General features: G+C 38.8%; 1 protein-coding gene across 4 annotated transcripts in view; it reads right to left on the bottom strand.

Moving 5' to 3' along the window:
• LOC124253863 (oxidoreductase NAD-binding domain-containing protein 1-like) overlaps positions 1-12,140 on the bottom strand; it is a 34,555-nt gene that overhangs the window by 22,362 nt on the left and 53 nt on the right. Inside the window, exons 1-6 of one of the 4 annotated variants that reach the window (XM_046687714.1) lie at positions 11,871-12,136; positions 11,461-11,563; positions 9,582-9,688; positions 4,653-4,794; positions 2,366-2,605; positions 1,226-1,322 (exon numbers count right to left, since the gene is read on the bottom strand). In XM_046687714.1, the coding sequence (XP_046543670.1) occupies positions 1,226-1,322; positions 2,366-2,605; positions 4,653-4,794; positions 9,582-9,688; positions 11,461-11,563; positions 11,871-11,899 (718 nt within the window). In that variant the 5' untranslated portion in view covers positions 11,900-12,136. Of the gene's footprint in view, positions 1-1,225; positions 1,323-2,365; positions 2,606-4,652; positions 4,795-9,581; positions 9,689-11,460; positions 11,584-11,870; positions 12,137-12,140 lie in introns of those variants that run through there. The other 3 variants (XM_046687715.1, XM_046687717.1, XM_046687716.1) reach the window with 3 other exon arrangements.

The following is a 12,140-nucleotide window of genomic DNA, read 5'->3' on the forward strand; positions in this document are numbered from 1 at the left end:
AAATCATATACTAGTATGCCAGTTTCTATTTTAGTTGTCTGCAAATACATACAGATCATTTTATGAAAGTGAAGTTTGTATCACAGACAACAATGTTTTCAACAGTTTTGAAAAACAAAATGAATCCTCAACAAATACAAGAGGATTGTTTTGGTTTTGATCTAGCATTCTTATTCAAAGCTCAATTTTCACTGAATAAAGCATTTCATTACTCACGGATTGGTCAAGTTACTCAAGTGTTGGCACAGTTACTCAGTTGGCCATGTTACTCACATCCTTGATAATCTCCAGGGTATACGTTACAATAAATCCTCTATACCATGGATGCATCTACAGGTCAGTCCAATGATTTTATTACCTCCCTTACAGGTGTCTATGCTGGGAAGTAGAGCGTACCAATCACAACTCACTTTCGCTTCTTTTATCTAACCTATTAACTTGGCAACAAAAAGTTGTTGAAGAGGTACTCTGGAAGAGGTAGAAGGAGTTCTTGCATATATTTTTAAAAGGTTTCAGACCTGTCAATTTGTATGATTTCCCTCCAAATCTGAGTCGCACTGTGAACAAACCTTCACGGCTGCAACTGCTATCTTTGTTGACATTGTCAAGCTCGGTTGTAACATGCGGCTTAGCTGATTGGCTACTGTGAGAATGCTGAGGCAGCAAAGGGAGGTAATAAAATTATTGGGTTGAGCCATAGATGCATCCAGGGTATAGTGGAGATTTATCGCCATGTATACCCTGGAGATTATCGAGGATGGGTTACTCAAGGATTGGTTGAGTTACTTATGAGATGCTACAGTCACTGAAAGGTTGACCCAGTGACAGAAGGACTGGCCAAAAGACTCAAAGGTTGCCACAGTTACTGAAGGGTTGGGCTAGTTACTGAACAGTTGGGCTAGTTACTGAACAGTTGACCCAGTTACTGAAGGGTTGGGCTAGTTACTGAACAGTTGACCCAGTTACTGAAGGGTTGACCCAGTTACTGAAGCATTGGCTCAGTTACTGAAAGAATCATCAAGCTACTTAAGGGATGACCGAGAAGCTCAAGGGTTGCTCAAGTTATCTGAGAGATGGCCCAGGTTACTCTTGGGTTGGCTCAGTTACTTGGCTCGGTTACTCACGGGTTGACCAAGTTACTCATGATCAAGGTTTGGCGAAACTCATCAAGGAATGAACTTTTTTCACATTATCTCAACCATGTTTACAGACAAAGTGAACTTACAAACAGTATTGTCTTCTGTTGCACCTTTCTCCTCCGTGATGAAATACATTGACGACATGTTGTTTGGCTTCAGATTACATAATTCGTCGATTCTTTTCTGAAACGATTCACAAAATTGATATTAGTACTGAGATATCAGAACCTGAACGTTTAGAGAGATGTTATCCAAGTTGCATCATTTAAAACCTTGAAAGATACTTCACTACATGTAGTTATCTGCCTCAGTGGCGACATTCTCTTCCCACAGAGATTACTTGTCATATCTTCCTACGAACCTCTGTTCTAATACGGCCCCCTTCATGGTGTGAGTGTTCAGGATTGGTTGCAATCAGATTTAGTTGTGCAATCATCGACGTTGTTTCAAAAGTGATCATTCACAAGGCCTTGGTAATTTCCGTATGCTTCGGAAAAACTAGAACCTCTTCACCTGCGTGATGCGCAAACGTGTCTTAACCGTGACGTTTCAATCGCCCTCGTTAAGCTAGCCATTAAATGTCTTGTGTGTCACATCAACACAAGTCCACGGCTGAGGAGGGATATTTGTGGCCCACATTTGCTTGTATTAGTCAAGTTTGATCTAAGTCGATGTAACACGTGTTCTGATTGGATAGAAAGAAGGGAGACAATTTGTGTTGCGATTTTGTGCTGCTAGGGGATTTTATGAGAACCGGGAAATGTGGCCGTATTAGTACAGAGGTTCGTAGGAAGATATGACAAGTAATCTCTGTGGGAAGAGAATGCAGTGGCGAATCACCACTTGGCACATTTTAACTCTAATTCTAACAGTAATATTATTATCTTCAAACTGATACACAAAACATCCTGTTTAATTGGTCCTAATTTGATTTTCTTTCAATGTGAATTCCAGTTAACTTTGTGTTCAACTTGCTTGAAAAAGACGAATAGCCAAGCTGCAATTGATTCAATTGTAATGTCAACAGCCCAGGTTCGATTCCCCACGTGGGTACAATATGTGTAAAGCCCATTTCTGGTGTACCCCAAATTGATATTGCTTGAATATTGCTAACAGCAATGTAAAACTAAACACCATTCACTCCTTTTATTTGAACACATTAAATTCTCTCAGTTTTAAAAATAATAAAAAAAATTATTTAAAGCAAATGAAATCTATTTCTATACCCTGAATAAAAGTTCGTCTTTGGTTTTGGCGCTGAACATGATGATGACCTTATTTGGGCACATGCTGCGTGATGTCTCGGACTGATGCATGTCGTGGATGTGGCTCAGCATACTCATAAGGGGGTTGATCCCGACCCCACCAGCCACAAGCAGAAGATCTGTGGGTGGGTCTTCACCTGGCTGGGGGTCATAGACGTAGTCGCCACCCACACGCAGATTCACCTGTGACCCCACCTTGCACTGGTAGAAAAAAGCCAAGTATAGATACTAGTGCTGGTATTGGCATACAAACTGCCATACAATATATCACGATACTAAAACATTTTAACCCCAGCAAGGTGGTCAATCTTTGGTTGTTAGTGGTTTATAGCCTGGTTTTAATTTGTAGGAATGAATTATTGAATCTATTGTCTTCTTTGTTTAATTATGGTCAGGTTGGTTTTATTTTACAATTGTGATATACAATGTACCCAGCTATTTTACTGTCCTTTGTCAACAGATATTTTAAAATACTTACCTTGTTTTCATCGCTATATGGCTCTAATTTGCCGACGCGATGTAAAAGTTGAACTCACTCACTCACAATAAAATTTTTGTCACGATACGAATCCCGATATAAGGGTTTCAATATGATATGTATCCCGATACTAAAATCTTTAATTCTAACACGAACTATAAAACACTATAATCCCTTGTGATAAGAAACAATCATACACAATGTCAGATCAAGCCTCTACAGAGAAGGAGTCCGCCACCACAAGTGACAGTTCATCCGGGATGGATTGCTGATGATTCTGATACAGTTGAGGTTGCCACTACTGGTGAGGTGAGGTGAAATTGGGTTTTACGTCGTGCTTGAGAATATTTCGCTCATATGACGACGTGCATGCGTGTGTACGTATATGTGCGTCTGCTTGTACTAGCCCAGACTGAAGCTGGTTTTATAGTGCTAGCCCACTGAGATACCATGCCGCAGTGAAGCATGAATACCCCACTCAGACACATTATACTGACTCCGAGCCGACCAGTCCTTGTACCCATTAATGCCGAGCGCCAGGCAGGGACCAAAAGTACCATATTTTAACGTCTTTTGGTATGATGCGGTCGGGGATCGAACCCGCGACCTTCCGCTCTCCGGGCGGACACTCTAACCACTACACCACGGAGGCGGTCTTGTTGCCACTACTGGTGGCTGTTTGATGTTTAATGCCGCACACAGCAATATTCCAGCTATATGGCAGTGACCTGTACATAAACGAGTCTGGACCAGAAAATCCAGTGATCAACAGCATCAGCTATATGATGACATGTGTTAACCAAGTCAGCGAGCCTGACCCTCCAATCCCTCTAGGACAAGCATGGGTTACTGAAGACCAATTCTACCCGAATCATCGCAGGGACTACTGGCGGAGTCTCAGGCGGATTCAGAGTGTTCATATATTTCATCTGTATCAAAACATTTCAGGGTGATGTCTACTAATGTTAATTAGTTTTATTTAATTAATTCACACTACTTCAAGCATAGAGAATGTTCCTTGTCTCTAGCAGGCATTGTCAACTCAGCTATAGTGCGTTTGGCTCAAAAGCGGACCGATGAATTGCAATCTAACTCGAAAACTAATAAACATATAATACTCAATGAAACGCTGATCATAATCAAAACATCAGACCCACTCTGTGATTTGTTTGCTGAATTTATGTCTTAAACTTAAATAAGTTGTTTAACAAACTATCATTAAAATATTGACACAGTTCACTTGTGGTTACGAGCGAGGAGTACAGAGAAAGGGACAGCCAGGTGTTAGAGTAGCACGTGCACAAGTACCGACAAAGTTATTGATTCAGTAACCTGTGCTGTGCCGTCTCCATCCTTTCTCGAACACCTGGCTGTCCCTTTCTCTGCACTCCTCCCTCGTAACAAATAGTGAACAGTGTCAATATTTTAATGATAGTTTGTTAAACAACTTTTTTATTTTTAGGACATAAATTCTGCAAAAAACTCACAGAGTTGGTCTGACGTTTTGATTATGATCAGTGTTTCATTGAGTATTTTCTGTTTATTAGTTTTCGAGTTAGATTGCAATTCATCGGTCCGCTTTTGAGCCAAACGGACTATAAATCTGTTTCTTCATGACAGGCTGAAAACAAAACACTAATGTTTCAGGCAACCTGCCTTACCCATTATTTCACTTGTGACCGAAAGGTTCGATCAGATGTTAAGACAATGGTGTTGAATAACACACAAACAAATATTTCACAGAGTTGTAAGTTAACCACACAATCTGACCTTTGTATGGACCCACTCTGCTGGTGGATGAGGGCTACGTTTGACAGCCAGATGCATCATCCCCTCCCTCTGTAGCAGACCAGGTGACGAGCACATGGAGAAGCCTGTCATTGTATCTAGACCTGGGATGAAGGTATCCACCCTGAACACAACATGGCATGATGGGTAAAAATGGCTGAGTGCCAGCACAAAGTGAAGGAAGGACATTGTGTGTATCAAGTTGCAGCGAGGTACTAAAACACATGCAGTTCTTCTTCTTGTGCATTGGTCTCTCACAACTAACGTACCGACCAGGGTAGGGGTGAAATAGTATATCGCAGGATTAGTAGAAATGCGGTATTTTGACTTGGGTTTGGTATAAAGGAATGCAATCCAACAATTCAGTATTATTGGTTTTTGTACTGTCATTTTACTAACCTTTTTAAAAGTTTTCAAATACAAATGGGATGGCGGTGTTTACCCGCGCAATTACGTGGTGTGTTGCATCACAGCAAATATTTTAAATACTCGGCTGATGGTCTTTATGATAAAGTTATTGCGATGTTTCGCTGTTCATCTATTATTATTGAAAAAAAACCTGCATGTTTTAAGCATCTGAAAAACCATGGATATGTACGATAAACACTGTTAATTGCACTCCGCACTGAATTTCACTAGTTTACAACGTGATTAACCAGAGCTCAACAGCGGATTTGTTGATGTGCTATTTTCGATGACGTGAATATGTGTGATCACTGGTCAAAGTATTTATGGGAGCCACGGATTACCCCGCGGTTTAAACAAATCTGCGGTATCGCGAAGAGTGTTATTGCGAGGGATGACTGTATGTCATGCACCAAACCAGACCGAACTAAAGGCCTTGTACCACACCGGTGTAAGAGCGTACTGTTTAACCCCGAGACCAGGGATCACTTGCATGAGGCAATTTTAGAATTACAACTATACTCCCCATCAAAAGTTTAGACTCACCTAAAGCACTCACTATATGTTATGTATATATATATGGTTACATCGAAAATGAATTTCTTCTCTAACTTGGGTGAACCAACTGCAAACCTTATGCAGATGATCATGCATCAAATCGCTTTAAATGCATGTGCAAATATTGTTCATGTGAACAGCTGCATTTTGGTGTAAAGATTTGTTAAGAATATGCCAATTTTCACTGATTTTCATCATTTACTGAACTCATGACAATAATCTTTTCAACGTTACGAATTTGTTTTTCAATACATTAGTTCATGAGCAAAGAGTACCTTTAAACTAAATGGAAAATTTGCAAAATCAAGTTTAAAACAGTTGACTGAAGTAAGTGGCGACATTTACACTATAGTCTGTTTGTGTTGAAAACGTACCGAGGAAGGTCAATTTAAACAAGAAAGTAACTCGCATAAGATGAAATTAAGATTGAGAATCCTCATAATTTTACCTTGCCAACTGACCATTTAAATCTCAGAATTTTATTCAACTTAGGATAAAAGTTGTTTAACAAACGATCATAGTTTTAAATCGCTATTATTGGTTTGTATTACAAGGGTGTATGCACATTAAATGAAACACCGAGAACAATTAGAGTTGGTCTAAGTTAACACTCATCATGAAACACACGTGCATTTCTTTCACTGTTCCATCTACTGCGCTCACCCCCTTGTAATACAAACCAATAATAGCGATTTGAATGTATGATCGTTTGTTAAACAACTTTTGTCCTACAATGAATAAAATTCTGAGATTTAAATGTTCAGTTGGTAAGGCAAATTTATGATGATTCGCAGTCTTTATTTGATTTACTTTTTTTGCTTAAAGTGAAATTCATCGGTACGTTTTCACTGTATAAACATAATTATCTCGTTTCCAGGAATGGTTTTGTTTTGATCTTAAGGGGATTTATATTTGGTGCTAGAATTAAAGATTTTAATATCATGATACATATCATATCGCCACCAATATATCGAAAATTCGTATCGAATCGCAGCTTCAGTGCACAATACTTTGGCAATATATCGTCATGACTAAAATGTAAGTATTGTGATGTATCGTTTCGCAGGATGTATCATTGTATGACAATACCAGCACTAGTAATAGTCAACCTCTGTGGAAAATATGTTACAGTAATGGGCAGTATTAGAGCCCAGTGATTTGCTCTTTACACCAAAGGCCTGGGTTTGATTGATTAACTACGTAGGTACAAAGTGTGGAGCCTATTTCTGATGTCCAGCGCGCTGCGATAACTCACACTATGCCACAGTAACTCTACTTAAACTTTGCCTCAAACTTGAATCTTCTATTGTAAACAAGTCCTATCAAATCTTTTTCTGCAGAATTTACACCACTTATAACAATGATTAAATGTCCTACGACATTAGCCAAAGAAATACAAAACAGAATACTCCTCGTTTTCAGGGACAAATCATTGTTTGTTGTTCTGTGCCACACTTGGCAATATTCCAGCTATATGATGGCAGTCTGTAAATAATCAAGCCTGGACCAGACAATCCAGTGATCAACATCATGAGCATGAATCCACGATGACGTGTCCACGATGTCAGCGATCCCATTAGTCGCCTCTTTCAACAAGCATTGATGGCTGAAGATCAGTTCTAACCGGACTCTTCAGGGGTTACGTAACAAATGTTATAATTGGGAATAAACTTTATCAGTATAGTGCAAGTTCTAGCACTGTTTAACTTTCAAAAACAGGTGCTGATACTATGCACACCGTAATATCATGGTTTGATGTCATGGGGGGTCATGGGTTAGAATTGGTCACCTGATGGCTGAGAAGTGACTTAATAAATCAGTGGTCAGACTCTGTGAGTGAGTGAGTTTAGTTTTACACAGCTTTTAGCAATATTCCAGCAATATCACAGCAGGGAACACCAGAAATGGATTTCACACATTGTAACCATGTGGGGAATCGAACCGGGATCTCTGCTGCGACAAGCAAACACTGTAACCACTAGGCTACCCCACTGACCCTCAGACTCTGTGACTTGACTGATAGTGTGTTATTGTATCGTGTCTAGAGCTGTGTATCGTGGTCTAAGTGGCAAGACGATATATCCCGATACCAGTTTAATTAGGCGAGCCGATATATCATGAAAGTATTGGCAAGGAACCTGCGAGACGATTATCATCACTATACAATGGTGGCGATACGATACGTATCCCGATACTTTACAATTTCTAATAGCAGAACATATATGATAGATAAAATGACTGAATCTTTATTTGTTATACAGCATATCTTGTGTTACATTCACACACACTTAAAAAAGCTATTATTTAATAAAGTTTCAGCATTTAATGCTTTTAAAGTACAGTCAAACATATTCAGTATACTTTGATCTAACATATATAAGTTTGAAACCGAAGTTTCGTTTAGGAAAGTATGTTTCTGCACCGATGCTTTCACAAACAATTGAATGTAATTTATATCAGAATTCAGAATCACTGAAAAAAACTCTTAATACTATGCTTTCTAAATTTTATCTTCTCTTTGTTCTCTTTCTTAACAAAGCTAAGACGTTGTTCGTGTATGTTAATAAATGGTGTTATTTGTCAAACAACTAAAACATATTTCAATTACTAAAGACAAGTATTCTACAGTTCACAGAGTTTGAAAAATGTTCACACTCTTTCACTTATACACCAACTCCTTTGTCCATGTAACAAAGATAACAGACACAAACAAATTCCTAAAAGGTTCAATTTGTTTTTAAACTTCAGAAGAATTTTAATGAGACTCCCTTCCTATTGCTAATGCAATACTCCTTACAACTTTAACTAGTATTGAAGTTGTATCGGGATATATAGTCTCTTGTGGCAATACATCGATGTATCGTGGACCCTTGCGATATAAATATCCTGATATATTGCCTAAATGTGTTTTGTATCGATGCACTCGTATCGCGTAGTTGACAATGCAAACATCGATACTATCGATGAATCGTTACACCACTAATCGTGTCAAGAGTTGAGAGTTCACTAGATTTCTCTGATCCAGACTTGATTATTTACAGGCTATTGTCATAAACCTGGAGTAGTGTTGAGTTTGGCTCTAAAACGACAAACTAAACATCCAGATGAATATGTCCTATGAAAATCTTGTTGTAAAAGAAGACCCTGCTAGATTGGGATTGATTTACATTGGAGTATACGAGGCGGTGGTTAGCCTAGTGGTTAAAGCGTTTGCTCTCCACATTACATGGGTATAATGTGCGAAGACAATTTCTGTGTCCCCTGCCATGATATTGGTGGAGCATTGCTGAAAGCTGCGTAAAAGCACATGACTTCAATGGCATGCCCTGAGACAGTTTCCTCTCTTCAGAGGTGAAGTGAAATTGGGTTTAACGTCGTACTTGAAAATATTTCGCTCATATGATGACGTGCATGCGTGTGTATGTGTATGTGCAGCTGCTTGTACTAGCCCAGACTGAAGCTGGTTTTATAGTGCTAGCCCACTGAGATACCATGCCGCAGTGAAGCATGAATACCCCAATCAGACACATTATACTGACTCCGAGCCGACCAGTCTTTGTTGTACCCATTAATGCCGAGCGCCAGGCAGGGACCAACAAGTACCATATTTTAACGTCTTTTGGTATGACGCGGTCGGGGATCAAACCCGCGACCTTCCGCTCTCCGAGCGGACGCTCTAACCACTACACCACGGAGGCGGTCCCTCTCTTTAGAGGGTTATTGAAAAAGGGGCAAAGGAATTAAGCAAAATAAGAGTAAAATTACTCTTGGTTGAATCAAAAACTAGAAATTTAACAGAATAAGATTTTGAAAAATACATTTTTAGGAAAATAAGTATTTTAACTGTAACAACTAAACTCACACAAATTGGAGTATACATTTCAGGATTATAAAATAAGCAATCTTTTCTACACACTGCCATACAAAAGAGTTATATAGTTCACTCACCACTGACCGGCCTTAAAGCTGAAGTCTTCACTGTGGATCTTCAAGTACAGACTTTTGACAGTGCGTGACTCGTCTTGGATGTTCAACACAGTTGCAGATGACATTATCTGGTAATATACATACTAAGGCTGCAATATGAATTCACTATGAGACAAATATGACATATTTAATTAACATAAAGAAACAAGTATGAATGTTTATTCATGAATACTTTGTTTATTAAATGTTAAGAAATCAACAAAAATGTCATATAGTTGCTCATGTTGAAAGAATTCAGTGATATTTCTTGTTGAGGTAAAGAGCAATGTGACAATGCCCCTTATCTTACCTCACACATAAATGTCATTTTCTGATTGGCTGAGCACTCTTCTATTATTTTGAATGTACCCCTCTTACAAGCAAGTAACATTTTCTATTTTACCTGCCGGGAATGTCGAACTGTGGGAATTCATTTGGTACCTTGTGTTGGTAATTCTTTATCTTGAATAATTGTGTCACAATGTTTTGTGAATGCAAATTGATGGAAGGGATATAACTCTAAAAAACAATTCTTGTCATACGTCGGTGTCGGTGTTGGCTAATTGCTTAACTTCAATATTCGGTATTATGATCCAATACCTATGCTTCAAACAGTTCAAAATTAATATTGAGGAGTTCAGTTAGATAAATATGTTGTTCACTTGCCCCTCGGGCTCAGAAAACATAAACAAACATAGAGGGTACATCAAACCATGGGCCATTTGTGACCAGTGAACAATTTACAGTCCGTTTGGCTCAAAAGCGGACCGATGGATTGCAATCTAACTCGAAAACTAATAAACATAAAATACTCAATGAAACGCTTATCATAATCAAAGCATCAGACCAACTCTGTGAGGTGTTTGCAGAATTTATGTTCTAAAAATAAAAAAGTTGTTTACCAAACTATCATTAAAATATTGACTCAGTTCACTATTTGTTACAAGGGGGGAGTGCAGAGAAAGGGACAGCCAGGTGTTCCAGAAGCATGTTCACAATTGCACCTTTGCTGTACCATCTCCATCCTTTCTCGCACACCTGGCTCACGGTCCCTTTCTTTGCACTCCTTCCAATTCCCAACACTAGATTGGGGGATGGTAAATGATTTAGTCACAGACTGTGGGACAGCCTAAATGGTCAACCTGTGAACTGAGTGAGTGAATATGGTTTTATGACACTTTTAGCAATATTCCGGCAATATCATGGCAGAGGACACCAGACATAGGCTTCACACATTGTCAGAGATGCCAACCCTAATTTAGCCCAATTAGTATTTTGGCCAAAACTGATGCAAAAATTAGTATTTTGGGGTGAAAATTCGTATTACCCTTTCCAAAGAATTTTCATATTTAAGTTTAAGAACTTGTTATTAACATTGTACTCACCTAAATCAGTAGTAAAAACATATTGCTTGATACTTAATCAGATGTGGTTTCAATTTTAAATTATTGTGTATGAAGAATTCGTATATATTTACTGCTATTGTAGTCGCGTATTTTTACTTGTTTTTCCATAAGGAATACGATAAAATCGTATGAGTTGGCATCTCTGCATTGTACCCATGTAGAGAATCGAAACCCAGGTCTTCAGCGTGACGAGCAGATCATTTAACCATTAGGATACCCCAACGCCCCTCCACCTGTGAAGATCCAGGTTAGAACTGATCTTCAGCAAACCCATGCTTGTCGTAAAAGGCAACTACACTGCATATGTGATCGGTTCATTTACTAGGTCAAAGTCAAGTCAGATTTTGTTTTATGTCCCAGTATGTTCTTAGTATATATTAATCTATACACATCATTTTGGATGGGGGAATGGGAGGAACTCTTACCCACTGTAAATATCTGAGACAAATCCTTACTTTTTGTCTGGAACTGTCAGCAGTTCTTTGAAGATGGTCTGAGGTTTGAGCGTCTGATGACATCTTCACAATATGTCGTTGTATTATCTGCATGTATCTACACCTGTTGAAGGACAACCTAATCTGAATATTGCAAGACAGGACACGTCAAAATCTTATTTGTCTCCTGTAACACCATAAACTAGGACACTATAAACTAGGACCCTGTAACACTATAAAGTAGGACATCGTAATTCATTTAGATTTGAGAATCCCCTTTACTGTCCCATGCCCTTTCAATAACTGAACACAAAATCTGTCGTTTTACAAACACCAACATATTTATCAGACTACCTTCGAGTGCAAATAAAATTACAACTTTACTGCGCCAAAGGAAGTCTAGACGGGACAATTACGAAGTGGGAACGTACCTAAAGCGACACGCGTAACGCAGTACCATGCTAAGTTTATATTTTGTTATGCAAGAGCACGCCAACGAAATTTCGCTCAGTTGGAACTATACAGACACTAAACTGAGGCTCCTAAACTGGTAAACGGAGCCTCGGGCAAATGCAGAGCACACGATTGTGACTGCTGAGATCAGTTTAATATCAATGTCGTATTAATGTTCACGTTTGAAAATGACATAATCGACCAAAGATCGACCATATACAATCGTTGAAAAAACATCAACAATACGA

Source organism: Haliotis rubra, unplaced genomic scaffold (genome assembly GCF_003918875.1).
Source record: "Haliotis rubra isolate DU_JTF1 unplaced genomic scaffold, ASM391887v1 Scf556, whole genome shotgun sequence".
Lineage (NCBI taxonomy): Eukaryota > Metazoa > Mollusca > Gastropoda > Lepetellida > Haliotidae > Haliotis > Haliotis rubra.